General features: G+C 44.2%; 1 protein-coding gene across 2 annotated transcripts; it reads right to left on the minus strand.

The window, feature by feature from the left end:
• Positions 1-1,161: 1,161 nt before the first annotated feature.
• Positions 1,162-20,013, minus strand: scarb2a (scavenger receptor class B, member 2a). 2 transcript variants are annotated; one of them, XM_083784164.1, is made up of 13 exons: positions 19,479-20,013; positions 15,184-15,341; positions 14,303-14,450; positions 13,250-13,444; positions 11,889-11,980; positions 11,277-11,396; positions 10,617-10,795; positions 8,903-9,021; positions 8,458-8,531; positions 8,296-8,347; positions 7,242-7,394; positions 6,251-6,295; positions 1,162-5,610 (listed from the first exon to the last, which is right to left on the minus strand). In XM_083784164.1, the coding sequence occupies exons 1-13, from the start codon at positions 19,599-19,601 to the stop codon at positions 5,476-5,478; spliced, it is 1,593 nt and encodes a 530-aa protein (XP_083640290.1). In that variant the 5' UTR covers positions 19,602-20,013; the 3' UTR covers positions 1,162-5,475. The 2 variants fall into 2 exon arrangements, with proteins under 2 accessions (XP_083640290.1, XP_083640291.1); XM_083784165.1 differs by lacking the exon at positions 6,251-6,295.
• Between the last annotated feature and the right edge of the window lie 1,342 nt (positions 20,014-21,355).

Consider the following 21,355-nt stretch of genomic DNA (forward strand, 5'->3'; position numbering starts at 1 on the left):
AGCATGGGGAGGCACTCGAGGGGACACTGGGGAGGCACTGGGGAGACACTCAGGGGGACACTGGGGAGGCACTCGGCTGGGCACTGGGGAGGCACTCAGGGGGACACTGGGGAGGCACTGGGAAGGCACTGAGGGGACACTGGGGAGGCACTGGGGAGGCACTCAGGGGGACACTGGGGAGGCACTCGGGAGGCTCTCAGGGGGACACTGGGGAGGCACTGGGGGGGCACTGGGGAGGCACTGGGGAGACACTGGGGAGGCACTGGGGAGGCACTGGGGAAGCACTGAGGGGACACTGGGGAGGCACTGGGAAGGCACTGGGGAGAAACTGCAGCCACTGGGGAGACATTGGGGAGGCACTGGGGAGACACTGGGGAGGCACTCAGGGGACACTGGGGAGGTACTGGGGAGCCACTGGGCAGACACTGGGGAGGCACCATGGCGGACACTGGGGAGGCACTGGGCAGACACTGGGCAGACACTGCAGGGCAGACACTGGGGTGGCACTTGGGGAGGCACTGGGGAGGTACTGGACATTTCATATCACACACACACCATGATTCACTAGCCCCCTTTGAGGGGGCTTGGGTACCCCCTGGCTATGCGTCGCGTACCCCTAGGGGTCCGCGGACCCCACTTTGGGAACCACTGACTTAGACTTAGAGCACCTTTAAAGGAGAATTCCATACTAGAAGGCTTTCTTACCTTTATTTGTACGTTGTTACGTCCCCACCAAAGAGGTCCAGGTGTTATTTTGTGCAAAAGCGCATTATTGGCTATTTCCCCTACCATAAGCCCTCAATGAATTGCATTGAATTGAATGGGGCTATGGGGTGTTGTGCTAATTTGCTTATTTCCATTGCTCAAAAATCTATTTCTTTTGTATATATCCTCTCTTCATAATGTAAATAGTATCCCAAGGGGCACACTTTACTACTTGTTTTGATGGAAATAAGCGAAATTGCACAAAAACCCAACCCCCAATGAGGGCTTATATTAGGGGAAATAGCCAATAATGCACTTTTGCACAAAATAACACTGGACCTCTTTGGTGGGGATGTAACAACTACAAATAAAGGTAAGAAAGCCTTCTAGTATGAAATTCTCCTTTAATGCTAGAATCTCAAACATAGGCAAGTAAATGACAGCAGACTGCACCACTTGAAGAACTTTGCATTTGTTGCAACTTTATTTATTTTTTGCAAATACACTAAAAATGTTTACAAAAAGCACAGTAGAAACATGTGTGCAGAGTAAATTATCAAAACTAAAAATGAAAATTACTTTGCAATAATTTTTGCACCTAACATGACAAAGGGGATTGTCATTTTCAGCAGCAAAAATAATCTAACATCTCAATAGGAAACGTCTTGTAGTCGGTGTTGGAAGACGCAGAGGTGGCGTACACTGCCGCAACACCACAGAGCGAATGTTGGAAATAGAAGGATGGTACGGTACTAGTGTTCATTCCCTGAAGGAAAGCGTCATTCATCTACATGGGTTAGACTGCATGTGTATTTCCCTTATGCCTATCTAAAGCCTGACTTATACTACCACTTTATACTACTTAAAAAAAACAAAATGGCAGATCTACAAGCGTTGTGAGCTTGCAGATCGACTATTTTCGGCACGTGACACGCGTATATCTATTCTATGCGTGACACGGCACGCAACAAAGTCCAAAATCAGGCATCTGTTGGCACTGAGGCAATCTCCCAAGTCCCAACTCACATCTGCACAGATAATCAGCCTTCCAGTAAAGTCACTCCAGTTTGACAAAAAAAAACAACAGTGCATTAGTTTACATTACATGTTCCCATGGCACACAAATACACCGTTTTCCCAACCATCCAGAAATCCTCCTACAGACATATAAGGGGCTGTTACAGTTGCTCTGGTAGTTACAATGTGATATACTGTACTGGTCCATCTTTTCTTCATTTCACAATTGGAAAATGGCAAAAATAATAATAAATGAAATGTGCTTTGACCCCTGTTGAACATTACAAAACGTTTAAACCGCACTAAAAGAGAAATGAAACTGGACCACAAATAATAAACTAACAAACATACAAATAGAGGAAAAACTGAAAATATACTTAAATATTGTGTGGCTGATTACAAAACATCCACAATTCCATATTTTACATAGGTTTGTATTGCTTTATCAATACATAATACTGAGAGTTTTTTTGCTCACAAAGAGAGCCACATTTCTTATAATTGTTTCCATCTTCTCGGACCATGCGAAAACAAAACAGAAACAATATCCATCAATAGAGTTTCTGATATCACAACCATATTTGTAAAACCTTTTTTGCCACGCACGCACAGCACGCGCACACATACATACACGCACACAACAGTTGCAAATACTGCACTTGGGTCGTGGCACGATTAATAAGGTAGGCGGCGGTGGTTGGTGGCATGGCCTCTCTTTTTTTTTTTAAATCGGCAATAGAGTAAACATGGTTGCCGGGACAGATCTATGCAGGTTATCTTTGGTCAAACATGGGACGATCCAATGGACTAGATGGATTGTACTAAAGGTCAGTGTTATATAGTGAGTCAGACAGGTGTGTGCCACTGTTTAAACAGACACAAGCACACACACACGCACCAAAAAGAAGGACTCCCAGGATTAAGGTCTTTCAGATTCAAGTCAACACCACCGGCGGCTAACCTATACTGTGATTATGCAAGTACAGTAGAGGTTGCACAAGGCTGCGATTGCTTGGATATTGGTTGGACCAAAAGGCCTACTGTGAACAGAGGTTCTCGTATCGCAATCACTACCGCAGATTTAAACTGGATATACCTAGAATCCCTTGCCTGACAAGACTACTGGCACATATCCTGAATAAAAAGTTTTATTGGCTCTCCTTCATTTGTTTCGGACTACACAGTATATGCTTAGTGTTAATTAAACTCTTACGAGTGTACAGATGGAACCAATTTGGTTCATTTTGTATACTCCCGAGTGCTTTTACTGTGTAGCCCATCCATCACATTGTCCAGTTAACTAATCCTATCGTAAACCAGAGGAACAAATACAACAGTCAGATTATCAACTGCTGACAGATGTGTGGTTATAAGCGTGATAACTTGGTATTATGAAATGTTTACTAGCTACAGTTAACCGCTAATTCCAATAAATGGCAGCAAGCTTTGGGCTTTGTATCCTGTGCTCAGATATTCACAGGTGCACACAGGCCGAGCGCTACAGGAACACTGGGCTTCTGTGGCACCACCTCACACCGAATATTAGCACGTTATGGTAAATATCCATAGACAAATACAAGTCCATGTGTTATGGCAAACATTAGCAGCAATAACAAGTACAAACAAAACAAAAACAGAATTCTTAGGAACGAAACACTCCACGTTCTGGAACACAAGTAACAAAATGTATGAACGCCAAATTTATTGTGCCTCTTTGACACCACCGACCACAGCCAAATTCTAGACTGGGACAAACCGCTGAAAGATAACACAAGGACCATTTGCATTGAAATGAACTAGGAATTCAAGAAAATGAACTGGGCACATTTTCAGGGGAAAGTGCAGGAGGTGACGGTTGGCCATGTTGACAGTAATATGGCCTTAAATTCATTTCCATGGGCAACTGCCAAAGGCTTTTCGTCACATGATACCGCTAGTGTGACCTGACAGCAGAATGAAAACGCTCCGTCCAAAGCAAGACAAAAATGGGATTCAAGTGCTGCATTTGAACAGTCCCTATGCAAACAACTATGTTGGCGTTGCATGCACAGCAGTTATGTTTTATACAGGCTGCCCCACCCCCACCCCTTGACAAAAGTTCCTAATGAATAATCCACTTTCAAAATTCACAGCACCTGCCGGTGTATTTGAAAGCATAAACTGTCTTCATAGGAGGAACAAAGAACCTGGTAGTCTACTTGGGACTGGTCATAGCAGTCCAAATTGTGCTTTCTCTTGAAGTGTAGACACACGCCAGTGTTCTAGTGCAGTGGCTCTCAATTTGTTGTATTCATTTGAAGGATGCCCATAACTCTTGAGAGTGTATAGATGGTTCCATTTATATACTGTCAAGAGTTACAGACCTGTAAGGGGTCATTTGGAACCCCCTCAAAGAACCCAGAGGGTCTCTGGACCTCACTTTTGAGATCCATTGTTTAGTGTCACCAGCACACTAAAAACTTGCTGGATTTCGTTCAGGAGGTAGCCCAACATTTCCCCTTCACATAATGTACAACAGTGACAAAACGGTTCCAGCGTCTTTTTTTTTTGTTGACCACATGAACAAATAGGACACACTGAAATGCTGTAAGGCAGAAATAAGGTTCAAGTCTCCCTTGTAAGTTTTGCGGTGTGTGTGGACGCTACTTTGAGCTATGGCAACATTTCTACAGCTAGCTAGCTAATACCGTAACTGGTGTTTTTGAAATGTTAAGACTTCAAATATCTAAATATCTGGAAAAGGGAGGGAACAAAAAACACAAAGACTGTGTGGAGGGCCATCATCACTAGTAGTTCAGGTGTCATAATAAACTGCCTGCATCAAGAAAGATAGTTGCCCCTTGTCCATAAAAACAGGACACTGCAGTGTTAAGATAAGCACGCTCTCGCGTTCATCAACTCTGATATTACCAAGTGGCGTGTGTGCACCGATTTTTATTTATTCTTTAGAAAAAAAGGCAAAAATGCTATAAATAGTTTGGCTCAGACTATTTTCTCTTTTTTCTTCTGTTTTTCTTATAAAAGGATATGGTAAGTACACCGTTTTGTTAGCAAAACAATTTTTCTTTTTTCACACTCTGAGACGGGTCAAGAGCAGCCTCGAGGGGAACAAAAATATGCGTCACACAGGTTCAGCTTTTAAGGAGCATGGGCTTTGTATCTGTTGGCTTAGTTCAGAAGGGTGACCTGGCACGTCGACAGGTAAACGCTATCCGTCAACCCTTGTTGTGAGCCCTATTGGTTGGCTGGGCGTCCGCTCCCAGGACCGCATGCCTTTACGAGCGGCCACCGCAACCTAACGCTACCTATTCCCCTCAGAGGAGCACAAGAGTTACCCACAAAAGGCTTGTCCTGGCCACACCCGCCCGGAGTCCTATCGTCACCCTCCCCACCGGCACTGGGCCGACCAGGACGGAGACAAAGGAAGAGATAGTGTGTTTGTGTGTGTTTGGGGGGGGGTCGGTTGTGTTGTTGCAGTACGGCAGGCAGTAAGGGCCATGCTCTGCAGGTAGTATAGAGAATGACAGTCATCAGGGGGCTCAGGAAGAGGAGCAATGTCTCCAGTGGCAAAACATTTTACTGGGGCCTGTGTCCCGTCCCACCCCACCCAGCCGAAGCAGGGAGAAAAAAAAAAAAGAAAAAAAATTGTGCATCGTGTGCATCCCCCACCCCTGGTTGTTGCTGTAGCCCCCCTGGTCTCCTCTCCTCCCCTCCACCCCCTTCCTGAGTTCCAGCCTGCGGGCCCAGCTTCCATCAACACTTCTGAGCCTCCACTGGAGACATGGCGATATAGGAGCCATTCCGCAGGGGTTGACTGCTGTGGGTGCTCTCCGTCGCCTCCTCGGGCTTGTCGCTGACCTGCGTGTACGCCGTGTCGTCCTTGGCCGTCTGAACCGGGAGGAGATGGACGGAAGGGGGAGACGGACGTTAGCGGACAACCTACCAATGGCAACGCATCCTCTTACACCTGATTTATGCTTCATCGTACGATGGAGCTGATCAAAAGGCCAGACTAACAAATGCAACTAGTAGCAACAAATCAGTTTTTAAGACCAGTCCACACCAATGCAACTCCTTGCAAAAATGCCATTGGGGATAATGGTTGCAAGTAGTTGCATGTTGCAAGGAGTTGCACTGCTGTGGACTGGCCTTATAACAGTTTTTGTTGCAAGGAGTTGCACACCAATAATACTTTGCAAGCGAGTGGCTCCTTCGTACGAAGAATGATAAAAATCAAGCTTTTCACTCTACATCACAGCACTAATAAACATCTAGTGATAAAAACCTTTCCACTATAAATGTAATAAAAATTAACCATGTTGGTGTAAATATGCAGGACACCACCACAATACTTAATATTAGCATCCCAACTTAAAACAGACAGACCAAAACATCACTATGGAGGTGAGTGTACAAAAGAAACATTATATCCCATAAAAATGAGAATTAAAAATTATAATCAATGTCAAGCAAAAGGTGTATAACAAATTAAAAAGGAACAGCAAACAAGGCAAAAATGAAGACTTACAGTAAAAGAAAAAGCTTCAGTAAAATCAATACGATTTACTTCATTCTAAAACAGAAAAGGAAAAAAAGGGGGGGGTTACAGAAAATTAAAATCAGTGCATGGTTACTACAGTACAATACTTCCTCATATAGTGAAACTGAGCATAAGCTTGACATTATCTCACTGCTGAACTGCAATGAAAAACTACCATTCTAGCTATTGTGCAAGTTAACGCTGACCTATGATGTACATGTATGTTACAGGTTCTATTTAGACAGTTAATGACCGGGAGTATTCTAATCTATGGGCTGGGAACTCACTGGGGGCCAGATCGACTGACCCTAGGGCAAACACAGATAAAGTGCAAAAGGCACGGCTGTACATTCTGGGGGGAGTACTAGAGGACAATGCACTTTGTGTGGGGAAGCATGCTGACTGTCAGAAAGGGAGAAGCGAGCTGTTCCTGGAGAGAACGGGTTAGGAAATATTTTGGAGGCAACCAGAAAGAAAAAGGGGGTGGGGGGGGGCAACATGCTTACTGTCATGCATCGTGTTAGCTAACATGCAAGTAGTCTGGAGTAATTTATGCCCTTCACCAGCACGAGTTAATCATTTTCAACCTGGCGTCCCCATTTTTGGGCATGTCGGATCTGCATATTACAGTTTTTGAAAATGTTGGCCACAAACAAACAGAGGGCGGCAGGTTGAAAGCGTTTGTTAGAGCAGGAACGGCTGGCCATGCAAGAACCCAGTCCAACCCTCCAAATAAACACTGACTAAGACCATTCACTGTGATGACGGAAAGCTTCAACGTATACTGTGCAGTGTATCAGCAATGTAAAACGATCACACTGGGATCTATTGTGGGGCTGACACACACACATTATACAAGCATTCAGTGTCCCAAGATAACAGTGCAGATTCATTCTAGACGTTTCAGGGGGTGGGGGTGACTTCTAAGGAGGCCTAGCCCAGAAGCAGGGGTCCCTGCTTGGGGAGGAGAGGGTCTTACCTTCTTCTGTCTGTTCCGGCAGATGAGGAGGACTAGGACCAGGAGCAGGATGACACCCATCCCCACGATGAGCAGGGGGAAGTTGGACACCAGCGTGACGATTAACAGCATGGTCCTCATCTGGGATGCTGACTCATCGTCGATGGTTGCCGTCTAGGGCGAGAGGAGGACACTCAGTTATCGATCCGCTTGTTCACTTAAGGCTAATTTATACTTAGTCGAACGACAACATTACGTACTGTACTCTCGACTGCAGAAAAAAAGAAGAAAAAAGCATCAACACTTCTTTCAGTTGAAAATACATTACGTTATTTTTGTCATACGACAAAGCATTAACCATATGAACCCTGGCGTCCCTAGGCTTCGTTTATACATGTCGTACATCAGTGTTGCACACCAATATACAACATTACGAGGAATAACTAAGCATACACAATTTTGCCATTTGTGTGTTGATTAATTTCAGTTTAATCCGTGTTACAACTAAACATAAAAAAAGCATAGTTGCAAATACACAGCTTTCAAGTAATGTAGCCATATTCATTCAATAATTAATTTTCTAAAACAATCATCCCAATTACTGAAAATGCATGCTACACTATGTGTCATCTCAGGCTAAGGTGACCAGACTTTTTGACTTAAGAGCTACTTTAAAAATGACCAGCTCAACAAGATCTACCCACAAAGAAGTATGATCTCATTGCTGAAAATAGTAAAAAGAATGTACCTGAGGGGGGAAATAGGCGAAATGGAAATAGTTTTTGTATGTCTAACTTTTTAACGCTACTGAAGTTTGTGCTCAACACTCTTGAAAACTAATATTCCATTGTGGCTTAATAGGTAATCTTTTATGTCAATCAATCAAGTCACCTTAATTCAATTAAAGTGTCAGATGCCAAATTATATATTTTTTAATTAAAATCATATATGTTTTAGGGGCATGTCATGTGATCTACCTGCACAGCCTTTGTGATCTACTGGTAGATCGCGATCTACCTTTTGGGCAGCCCTGTATAAATAAAAAGCTACATCTATGTAGTCCTAACGTGCTTACCTCATTGACGAACATGATGGGGAAAATGGTCTCGTTGATGTTCCTTGTTTTGCTGTCGGGGCAGAGGGAGAGAAAAGTCAGCAAGCATTGCAAGAGGCTCAACGTGAGGCCACCGCGGGAAGCATGTGCCGCGACAGTGATGTGGGTCAGAGTTTAACTTACGGGAAGCCTTGCACTCGTTTCAGGATGATGTTGAGCTGGGCTCTCTTGCAGGCACGAATGGGAACCCCCGTGGTCTGGAGACACACACAGAGCATGCATTCAAGGTCTTTACACGTTTAACTACGTTAATGTAAACCCTAGCATTCCTATTCTGGGCACGTCAGAAGATTCGGTGAATAGCTAAACAAATGACCGTACCACGAAGTATATGGAGCTTAAGCGGTTAACCATCTAAAGTACACAAAAACAAGTTGATGTAGCAATAATCCTGAAATGAAAACATTAGCCCGAGTAATCAAGGACATAACCTTGTTCACGATAGTGATTTATTGTCACTTAGATAAGTCGCAGCTGTAAACAAACGTTCCACATGGCTATCCTACAGACCTAATCATCTAGGGGTCATAAATACATGAGACCCAATGATACCAAGTCTGAATCGTACCGGCTGAAGGTCCAGGTATGTCTCGTGCTCCTCCTTGTTTGGGTTCAGCCCTTCAACGGCATTGATGTATTTGGCTTCGGCTTGATAGAAGTGGGGGAAGGACACAACGATAGGAGCACCTGAGAGAAACAAGATTGCATGCGAGTCAGCCAGTGATAAACAAAAGGCTAGCAATTAATAAAAGATAAAAGACGACGCGAGATAACAATAATCGGCTCCATTATATGGTGGATCACGTAGATGTATACAAATCTACCCGATATAGGTCAACTGATAGCTGGAGAATGGCGGGGTGAAGCTACAGCACTAGACACAGGAGGTGAACAACATTCCGATAAGCACGGCTGGCTCAAGGGTGTTTCTGTAGGCTAATGACAGCCTCATTCACTTAAGATCAGGATGAGCTTGAGAGAGCCGCAGCGTACATTAAAATGGAAACCTTGCTAATTGTCAGCCTAAGTCCCAGTGGTCTGATGCGAGATCAATAATATACTATGGCAAAAAACCCAAATCTTCTGGTATTTCTGTGAAATGTTGAATGCGACGTTCGCTCATCGTACACGCAATGAGCATACATTCGTGTCATCGTTTGCGATTGCAATATTATTAGCTACTGGCAGGCACACACACACACACACACACACAATCATCATTAACACATTGAGTACGCCGACTGCCTTCAAAATATAGGCTATAGAATACCGGAGGTGTCTGATCGCTTTTACTTTGAAAGCCATGAACCGGAAACACTTTCCTAAAAAAGTTGACTTTACAAAGTGACCTCAACATCCCCGATCATCTTAATATATTGTTTTACGCTCCAAAAAGCGTTTATATTTTGCGGGAGAGACGGATGAGGAGCAGAAAATAAGCGCCAGCATATCGCTCTATTCATCACCACGGAGAGCGCCCTGGATTAGGAGCTACGAGTCATTCTTTCCGTCTCGCTAACGTGGGAGTCAATAATAAGCTAATAGTTGCACTGAGCGTTAGCATACGGCAAGCGAAAAGCGAAATGCCAAAAAAATAAATAGGAAAAATTCTGAATATTAATATCTCGCCCCGCATCGCTGGGATGTCGCTAGGACGTCCTCAGACGTCCTTAGAACTCTACGTTCGGTATCCTATGACGTTCTCAGGCGTCCTACGTGCTGTAAGTGTTAATGACCTCTAGTCATTCATTTCTTAACACGCCATAGAACGTGAAGCAGAGATTATCTGGCCACAACACTCATACTCGCACTCATTTCCTGCAATAAAACCTTTCAATAGCTCTCATCTATGGTTAATTATTGAACCGTGTATTGAGCAAAAATCTGGAGAGTTCAAACAGCGGCAACATGTGATACATTGCTGGGATTGTGAGCACCTAAAACTGAATAATGAATGGATGCAGTGGACCATTAGGGGGAAGGAAGAATCTAGGTTATGGGGTAAGTTAGGACAGTGGCTCTCAAACATCGTCATGTCAAGTACCTACAAATTGATATGTGGCCACTGGCCAGTGATCACAATTTTCCATGATTATACTTGGCGATCTCAGATCGCCACGTATAAAATAGGGTTAAAGATGATTAAACTTAAATGTGATGCTACTGTATATTAACTTCATTTAGCTGGGGTATGCCCTGGAACCCCCTCAAGGACGCCACGTTGAGAACCACCGAGTTAGTCTACGGGCCAACGTGGGCCGACGGCAGGGTTCCCCAAATACCTTCTCGGCAAACGCTGACTTTGAGCACGCCGGTGCCCAGGCAGTCACCGGCTGGCACACAGTAGCCCTCGTTGGCGGGGTTGTCTTTTGGGCTCTGCAGCACGTCTGCCGGGGGAGCAAAGCGATATGCCTGGATGCCCTTCACCTCCACGTCTTTCACATAGGCCAGGTGGATGGACCTGAGGAGGAACGGGGAGGACGCATCAGTGGCTGCACTCGGGAACAAATGAAATATACGTCAAATTGTCTTTAAAGAGTATTCCTCCAGCCAAGCAGGTTCTCATGTGTCCCTATAATTTCAGGGAACATTTTGTAAGACGACTACACTTCTTTAGGTAGACCTCTCGACACGAGGTGTCGAGAGGGCTTCTGAATGTTTGCCTTCCTCCAAAACCTCCAATGCATGGGATTCCACTTGATCACCAGTTAATCTGAGTTCCAAGAAGCTCTCGCATAATTACTATTAGACCCGTGAGATATGCTATACAAGCTGACCTCAACCCAGCCCCATAATGCCCGACTGTGCCATAGTTTCCTAGCTTCCTTCCTTGTTCCCCGACACTCAGGGAAACACATAAACGCCCGGCCCTTCCTGGCTGCTTTGACTGTAAACAAATGTGCATGTGCACAGTTAAAGAGATAAGAAGCCCACGTGCGCACCTGCACAGGTCAGCAGCGAAGATGTACAGCAGCTCATTCCTGGAAATCAGTGGGTGGAAGACGGCACCGTCAGTGCCGTTTATCATGTTGCTCTGATTTGAAGACCACCACGACATCTCCCTGTTGGTGGGTGTAAAACAAGCTACATCAAGGCTTGGTATGACAGTGTTGTTATGCTTGATAAGTGACTATGGCTTCATCTGAACACGTCGTTATGCGTTAGTTTTGTGCACCGAAAATAGCTGATGTACAAGCTCACAGAGCTTGTGGTTAGTCTATTTTCGGTGCACGACACCGACGTGTATAAATTAGGCTGAACTATTCCCACCGTTAGGTTTTCAAAATGAGCGCATGAATATTAAAAGCACTTGTCTTGTTCTACCGGAAAAAGAAATCAAACGCACAAAGAAGCCATGTCTGCCTTGGACTTATAGTATAGGAGACGGAAAAATGCTAATATCATAGTCCTGAAAGCAACTTGACAGAGAGAAAAATTTTACCCGACACCAATAAAACAATACCATGCAGGGGAGTTGAAACAAATCAATTAACAAAGACAACAAAAAAACGGAATAAATAAAAACGAGAAAGCAGGTTGACGCGGCTCTCTACCTCAGGCCGTTCCACGTGTCAATCTTGCCGTAATCCATGTAGTTCTGCTCCCCAGTGTAGAAGACAAACTCTCCTTCGTGGGTTCCGTTTTTCTATGGAGACAGAGAGAGACACAAGATTCAGTATGACCTGCTGTAACATTGACCCCTGTGAGACACGGGATTCGGTGTAACCGCTGTAGCATTGACCCCTAACGCCTAAAAACCAAGCAAAATGACCAGGAAATGGTGGTGAGCTACTGTTGGTCTGTTGCTGATCAGTCAGTTTCGGTCTATGGACGGTGCAGGGTGGGGGTGGGGGGGGTAACGTGACCGTCTGTCACACACGGTCATTTTGTCACAGGTTTACACAACAGGAAGAAAGTATTTTCCATCAGCATGATGCCAATCTCAGTTCTCTTAAGCAATGCTCACACATGGACGTTTCCTTTTTTTATGTTGTTTGAGGCGTTGCATGGTTAGTCTCATGTAGGCTTGTAGGCCTGTCAGATGTAGGCCTGTCATAAATTATGACACAATTGCCTGATCACAATCATTTAAGATAATCAGTTATTTTTGCATAATAGTTATTTCCATGTTGACACATTTTCTTTCACTTTTAAACATTTTCAGAAAGCAACGGAATTAACAGCTTGTAGATGGGTTATTTATATTTAGCATTTATTTTAGTTATTAAATGTATTAGCCATTTCTTTGTATATTTAAGTTATTGGTCACAACCGCCCTACGCAACCTTAATTTACGAAGCCTTAAAAATAAGCCTTAAATTGTTATCGCAATTATTTCTAATCGTCAAGTGAAATATCATAACCGTGACAGCACGAGCCAGAAGATAGGACATCTCCACCTACCTGTCTGGGGAAATCTAAACTCAATGTAGGGCTGGAACAGCGGCAAGAAAAGCAGCTTACAAAAACCTACGACCACTGCTTTGAAAGCAAATCATATCGCCGTCCCTGTATAAAAGGGCCACTCTAAGGTCTTTGCATCGGATGTACAACATAGTTTTTTAAATACAGAGTCAAATTGTTTCGACCCAGTTTTAGCCCATACATTGAACTTACGATTTCCCCAGACGTTTTCAGGAGGTGGAGATCTCAGATAGTCTGACTGTGCTAAGGCTATCCCATGACTAAGAGCATGAACTTGACTTGACTATAGCCGTTGTTCCCTGAGGCACAAAAAACAAACAAGAGCATATGCATGCACTGGTTGTTCAGCAGCACTCAAGGGTCCACGATGGTTCACAATTAAGATCCAGAGAATTAATTTAACTCCTTAGAATGAACTCTCTGGAATTTAATTAACACTCCCGGATTTTACATCGTACTACCCCGTCAGAAAATAAATACTGGTCCTCACCTTCCACATCAGGCCAAAATGGTCATCCACCTCTGGCTTCACGTTGTGGATTTTAGACAGCAGGGGGTCCTTGAAGCCCCACAGCACCTCGTGGACGGTCTTTGTCATGAAGATCTCAATGCCCAGGCTGTTCATCCATATGGACACAAAGGTACGTAGCACGAACGAGTACGAATTCAGCTCATTCATCACAGCCTGGGAGCAGGAGGACAGAAGAGAGAGACAGAGGGGAAAGGGAGAGTAACAAGGAAAATTATTGTTATATGGAATGCCTTAAAGGCGGTAATGGTGATTGATGATGGATCTTTATTGATCCTGAGGAAAATGCAGGTGACATGGCAGCACTGCAGTAGGCATCAAACACAGATACAGGTTAAGAGTAGAGAGATACACCAGAGTAGTCCAGTCTCAAAGTGGAGATCATGGAAATTCAAGGACAAATACATTTCACACAGACAATATAATTTAAAATCATTTTTTTTTTTTTATAGTGAAAACATATCTATATATATATTTTTTTTTTAAGCCATTTCAAGGTTATCTTTATTTTATTTTATTCATAATGGGGGGGCTGCAGCACAAGGCTATGGCCATTTAGCAGTCCTTGGCATGGAACATTTCAGGAACCCCTGCCTGGTCTTGCGCTCACCTCCGAGTTATCAGAATGTCATAATAAAATCACACCCATGTGAACTGAGTGGTGCAACTCCGCCCCCCCCCCCCACCCCTACCCTCTCTCTCTCATTAGCAGGCAACAGTGCAGCACTATAACTCTCTGTTTCTAGCGCCCCTACTGGTACATACTGGTGCTTAACGTCACATAGGTGGGTGAACACAGACACACGGACATTGCTGTTCTTTGGAGTGGTTGCACCACTCAAAAACCTTGAGAGGATCTATAATACGTTCTATAATACCAACTGTCTGAGCGTCCAAGAAAGGTCTCCGACATTAGCGGAACACACTTGTCCATCACATGACTGACTCACTTCTGCTTAAGTGGCCACAGCAACACGTAATACAACACAACGTAGAAAGAAACAAACGTCTTACCACGAACGGAATGTTGACCGTCCTGAGGAGGTCAACCTCGGGGTCGCCGCATGACTTTTCTCGGACAAAGACAAAGCTTTTGGGGTTCAAGGCGAAGAGCTTTGTACCGTTCTCCAGCCACGTCACGTTCTCCCTAGGCCTGTATTCCCTGGGGTGGAGAAGGTGGGGGGGGGGGGGGATTTGGGGGGAGGTCAGGTTTGATCAGTATGTACAGATGTCTTTTTGTTTTCATTTCACACACACAAAACAGCCCACAGTGATCCAAGACGAGCAACATGTACAAAAATCTGCTCTGGCCTCAGCTGTGGCTGCAAAAGTCTGCAGCCACAACACAGCTGTGTCTTCGTTAGGGTTGGGCAATTAACCGAAAATATATCGAAACAACAGACATGCTCAAGTCGTACTGGCTCTTGCTCAAGTATTTTAACCAATTTTGACCTGAGATCAGATTCTAAAAATGTCTTCTACATCCTGACAGTTTTCTGAAAAAGCTATGTTTCTATGTCAGTGGTTCTTCGACTTTTTCAAAAACAGCAGACCTACAAGCTCGTAGCGCGCCACTCGGTGGCGCGCTATGAGCTTGTAGATCTGCTATTTTTCAATATCTAAAGGATAACGTAATGCTAACACCAAAAGGGGTTCCCAACCAAAATGGGTTAATTGAATAATGTAGACGTTTTTTTATACATTTGTATTAGTTATACATCAACAAAGACATTTGAATGGATTATTATTAATTGACTAATTTGAGTAGTCTGATTTATTATACTCTGCTGTACAATGGTAGCACACAAAAATAGAGCTCGTAGATCTGCTATTTTCCCTGTCATTTCAAGTCTCTGTGTGCAGGTGTGAGCGCAGCGCAGCCAAGCGCACTGTACCTGTAAGTGTAGGGCCCGATCTGCTTCACTGCCGCCTTCCCACCAGCTAAGAACACCTCTGGATTGGTCACGTTGAAGAAGTAATACTCCATGTAAACTGGAGGGGGTGGGTTCTTCCAGCCCTCAAACACTTGGCTCTTCTCCGTCAGAGTGATTTCCTGTGATCACAAAAGGCAAAGATATGTTCAGAGAAGAGCAATGTGATGAGATCTTCAGGGGAAAGGATGCTTAAGCCCCATTTTGTATTTGGTCTCACGTAAAACCAGCGTTAAACCTGTAAAAAAAAATAGAACATACTGTATATATATATATATATTATACAAGCTCATTATGCACCGCTGTGCAAAGCTTTGTGAGCTTGTAGATGTGCTATTTTAATGTTGTTGTTTTTTTCAGTTTGTGCCAAGCAAGTAGATGTTGGGCAATTTGCCACCCCAGCACCCTGACATCCCAGGGTGTAGGGGTGGTGGTAGTGAAGGAGTGTTGGGTAGCAGAAAGCTTGAGCAAAAACTGCATTTGAAGAATTTGACCTCAGCAAGGCAGAGAGAATCTTATACATCGGCTCCTGTAAGCCAATCAGGGCCCCCCCCACCCCCACCACACAATGGATCAGTGTTTGATGCTGTAAAAAAAAACCAACACAGCACTTGCATCAGTACAGCATTAGTCATCACAATACAGGAGGGATCACAGATGAGTTTTGAGATATCGACAGACCATCCTACCCCCCACAAAAGCGCAGCAAATCTATCTTTAAAGCGAAACCTCAGCTGTGGAACAACCGTGGGGACCATTGGCAAAAAATTAAGCTAGCTAAGCTTTAAGTTTAGAACATGAGTCTGGGGTATGGGTTTTCGTGTCTGAACAGCAGCCTTCAACTACGCAGTTCAACTGCCACAGAAAGCTGCTCTGACAACATTCACTTTGAAACAAGTTTGAATGATGGATCATGGATGTCATAATACTGAACTTTGATTTTTGGGCATTTAGAAGTAGAACTACGACAGGGCCTACAGTAACAGTACAGCATGTGCATGTGGAGCTCAATGTTTTGGCTGTTAAAACATGATGCCTCAGTCAGGACTAACTGCCTCACGGAAAAATAACCACACTCCCGACAAACCTTCCCATTCAAGAAGGTGTTTTCTGAGTGAGAAATGACCCACTTCCCCTCATGTCTTTTTCATGGCTAGATCTTGGAGACTTATGTCCCCTGGGTAAAACGAGGTGCACTTGATAAAAAGGCCATTCATTCTAATTTGAGCTCCCAAAGGATTCTCTGGGAAGAAGAGGATGCAGCTTAAGGTGTGGTGCACAAGAACGTCAAACCAATTCTTCCTGTTTGCTTTAGAACATCCAGGTTTCATCCTCTCATTGGTCACTCTAGACCACCTGAAGGGAGGAGGAACCAGATATACTGTAATACAGTAATCTCCTCCAATGCATCATGGGGAGAAACAAAAGGAAAGATCACGCAAGGTACCAAGGTTGCGGAAGCTCTCTACGCTCTGCTGTGTTCATACAGAAAATAGGCTAGAGCCATGTTAGTTCAACGAATCAACGTGCCCTTCAAACGTCATGAAATGCTCAAAAACTATTTTCGGTGTTGCACAGCCAAGTATAACTCAGGCTTTATGTTTGCAATTAGAATAAGGTGACTGAGGTCTTAGACCCTTCTGTGTCAATGAAAAGACGTTAAACCTACATCAAGTCCACCCTAATACCCTATGACTGAGACGTTAAAAAACCCCAAAAAAGCAGAAGTGACAAATACTCATGGGAGTTCGATATTGCATATAGAACGAAGTAACGTACAGGTCAGGATGTATAGTCAAGTCATGTTCTCCTGAGTCACGATAATTCCACAGCATACCTAAATGTGAAACCATATAATGCAACCACAGGACAACCCACCCAACTCGATCATGTGACGGTCATTCACAGTCAGTGCACTTACAAAGCACTAGTTTATAGGCAGATTATTACATTAAACTGAAACTAGCTTAAGGCATTTAACTTGCGCAATTCTGTCTTTTAAAATAAGCCATGACCCCTTTTGAAACGAGTGTCTCGTCTTGGCTGGAGACGTTTGATAACACCCAATGCCTGCAGACTGCAGAGTGCACACAGATCAGATGAATTTCCACTAACTGACCTTGGAGTGAGAAAGGTCTTCATGATGAATCAGCAACGTCATACATTTATCTCCTAGAAGGATGTTTAAAAAACTTGGTCTGACTATGATGACTACAGACATGTGAGTGACAAAGTGAAGTTGTACTAAAAACGGTTTGTGTCCGTGGGTAGGCGTGTTTTTGTGTTATGATAAGTTCTCCACAGCCAGCTTTTATCAGACACTGCAATTCTGCGCCTGGAAACACATAGGAAAAGTGTGTGTGTGTGTGTGTGTGTGTGTGTGTGTGTGTGTGTGTGTGTGTGTGTGTGTGTGTGTGTGTGTGTGTGTGTGTTAGGCCTAGTGTGTGTGTGTGTGTGTGTGTGTGTGCGTGCGTGTGACCCAATTTCTATTTTAATGCCTCGTTTTAAAAGTGTAAAAACACATTTATCCTATTCCTTCAAAAATGCAGCTGTTTATGTGTGAAAACTGACATGCTGTTTCTGGTCAATGTGCAAAAGTTTCTCAATCCATTATCATCATCATCTTGAGAGGTGTGTTCTTTACAAAATGTGGTCTTAGGGTAGGGAGGGGCCACAGAGGCATGTGTGTTAGCAGCACTGTGAGATGGGGTTTGTCAACAACAAGGCTTTGAGGCGCAAAAGTCCTGCCTCCAGGGCCAAGAAGTCCGTCAAATTCCTCTACATTGTTTCTTACTGTAGCATCCTCCCCTCCACACACTCACTCACCAGATGTGTAGGTCCTTTTAAGTTGTCCTTAGTTCACAACTAGACTACAGTACATTATTGTGGTCGGTCGGAGTCAGGAGTGTTTTTTGGGGGGTTCGTTTAACATGTCCTTGAATTAGACCTCCTGGTAAAGTGATGACTGAGGAGGAGGGGGGAAAAAGGAGGATCAACTAGCCAGACAATTTCTCAGTCATGTCAAACTCTATATCCCCTATTTTGCTGAACTCTCCGGTTTCCTCGCTCGGGATGCTGTCATACTCAGAATGACAATAATGCGCCTCACAACTAAATTTAAAGTCAGGCGAGAAACCGGGTGTCAGCGAAGGCAGCTGTTTGGGGGTCGTCCACTACTGGACTTTAGAATGTACATGTCAAACATTCCTGCTCAAATTGTTTCACACACATTTTCTTTTTAAGTGGGACAACTGAAGTGTTGCAGAATTTTACACAGTGGCACCATTTGTAAAATCTGCAGTCGTTTGAGCGTGTTTTTGTAACTCTTGAGCATGTACAAATGGGACCAAATGGTCCATTTGGTCCCATTTCTACACGTTCAAGCGTTATAAACGACTGAGGGTTTTTACTGTTGGTGACTAATAATGCCAACAACTATTTAAAACAAAGTGTGTAATGCCAACAACTACTACTAGAAAGGGGACTCCCTGCCTAGTTAGTCACTCCCTTCCCCCACCCCTCCTTACTCAGACAGCCCTGCCTCTACTACTACTACCACTAATGAAAGTGCCAGGCTGAGGCAGGAATGTTGACTCAAGTCATCACAATGCTGTTATTCTGATGCTACTGTGTGATTTGCAGTCAGCATCACGCCTGACATCAAGTTGTCAAGAGGGCTGTGCCCCTCTGTGAGGAAGCCGACTAAACAGTGTAGTTATTTCCTGTTAAAAACGACATTTTTAGTAATACTCGATTGATGTGACGCGTTGTCAGCTTGGACTTGGAGGTCTGTCTGTCTATCTGACACCGTCGGACTCGTACTGAGCAAGGGATACAGCACAGAGCTGAGGAAGCTTTTAAGTTAGCTCTGGGACGGTGGTGGTGGTGGGGGGGAAACGGTTTTCAACATAAAGCTGCTTCTAAAGCTTAAAGCTATAGTAGAGGAATGCATCGAAAGATGCATCATGGTCGACCTTGAAGGCTATTACCGGTATATACTGTACACATTATGTGTAACTTAACGGTAAACACAAAATGACCTTGCGTTGAATAGAACCACGCGTGATTGACACTGCAGAGGCAGCATTTACAGCTTATTGGTGGCAGGTGGAACGTGTTCAGTCGAGTCACTTTAAAATAACGACCCTTGCTCTCACACTAAAAGAAACACGTCTCGGAACACAGCGATGGGGCATAAAAATCACGCGTTAGTTGTTAAGCGCAAACAACATTACAATACAAACTAATATCAAACTCACCTTTTTTAAGCGGCTGTTTATCATGGTCTGGAAGACCTGGGCGACCACCAGGGCGATCCCCACGATCAGGAGGTGAGCACACACGATCCCGGTGGCGTAAATGGCACACGATCTCCGAGTCATCTTTAAACCTAAATACTAACAACTTTCAGTTGGATATAAGTTCCCCCAAATGGCTACAAAAAACCCCCCAACAATAACACTGTTTAGACTTCAATCCTTTCGGGGTGAGGGTTGAGGTTCTGGTGGTGGTGTCGGTTCCTTGGCAGTTGCTCTTCGGCGGTTTGCTGCTGTAGATTCGCGTCAGTCTCGCCTTCAGAAAGTCATTTGGTCGTTTGGTCTGAAATGATCTCCGAGAAAGAAATGTTCTTGGCACTTGCTTGGTTTCCAGATATAATAATACTAGTCGGTTTCATTCAAACAGCCGCCGGTTGGTGTGCAGATCGATTAGGGGGGGAAACGGCGACCGTCCGTCCTGGTCAGCAGTAGCGGAGAAATAGCGGCTGTGGGGCGGGTTGTAGCAGCGTTCCACTCCCCCTCCTACCGGAGAATGAAGTCGCTCAGGCAGAAAGCCTCGTTTTGGTGACTGGGAGGGTTCTGGGTGTGGAGAAGAAAAAAACACAAGCACACCCTCAAACCCTCAGTGGTCATTTAACTCCCCCAGAGTGAGCCAAATGGAACCAAATGAAGCCATTTGGTTCCATTTAGTACACAAGTTCGGGTCATTTTTTTTTTTACCGTCAGCGTCCTTATAGCTGATGTCACCGCTTCAAGGCACAATAATAAAACCCCACAGATCAAAACAAACAAACACACACACACACACACACACACACACACACACAACCTTAAAATGCCCCACAAGCACAACCTTATAATGCCTCACTAGCCCAAACATTTAGACTCTCGTAGAGGTTGTCTAAATGTTTGGGCTAATGCCTCACATTTATATTCTGTGTGTAGGCCTACTTTTAAGTGTAGGCTAGATACTAGATAGATCTATTAATTTGCCCAGGCTTAGGAAACAAAATCCATGGGTATGCCAAATATTTAATCTATTTAATTGTCAAAAATGATCTAGGATGATCATGGCTAGGATGATCATGACATAAATAAATATGACTATCTGCAGTTTAGCTTAATTTCTACATGCAGACCAGAGAGAGAGGGGCTTATCTTATGAATGAATTTGCAACACATGCTTGTAATCACATGCTACTGTATGTACTGTAATGTAGCCTACTTCATGAGCTGAACAGCTATGATGCACATTCAGCAGCAACATTTATGGAAGATTTATTCTTTATGTTTTTGTATCTACGCTATTCGAGTTAAAATGAAGTGTTAATCAAATAAATGGAACCAAAATGTGTACACTTACTTTAAAACTATATTACTCTCACAGTTAAATCAAGTGTTCATTTAAAGTAATAAATGGAACCAAAATGGACCGTTGCAGGTCTGTAGCTTATGCAACTCCGAGAGTTTAATGTCTTTCAATGATAAAAAGGTTAATTGTGTCGGCACACTGACATCCTGGCCCGTTAAGCGCATCCTCTAACGGAGCGTGCACTGCGTGGTGGGACCGTTATGTCTCCTCATCCACCCATGTCTCCTTAAATAACCACAGCATGCACATGAATAATGTCTCATTCAGGGAACCAACGACAGTTGACGTGACTCTTTTGTTCAACGGGGGGAGACGCTCATTGGCCAGCGGGCTCCCGGACCACCGTCTGAAGACCGCCCCCACAGCGCCCTGATTGGATGGAGGGGCGCGAGTGCGATGCCGAATTTGATCGACTGATTTCGGGGCGGGGCTGTTATAAAGGGGGACTGGGGGAGCTGATGCTGCCGCCTCACTGAGCATCCCCAAT

Source organism: Protomyctophum parallelum (genome assembly GCF_964188405.1).
Source record: "Protomyctophum parallelum genome assembly, chromosome: 15".
NCBI classification, from domain to species: domain Eukaryota; kingdom Metazoa; phylum Chordata; class Actinopteri; order Myctophiformes; family Myctophidae; genus Protomyctophum; species Protomyctophum parallelum.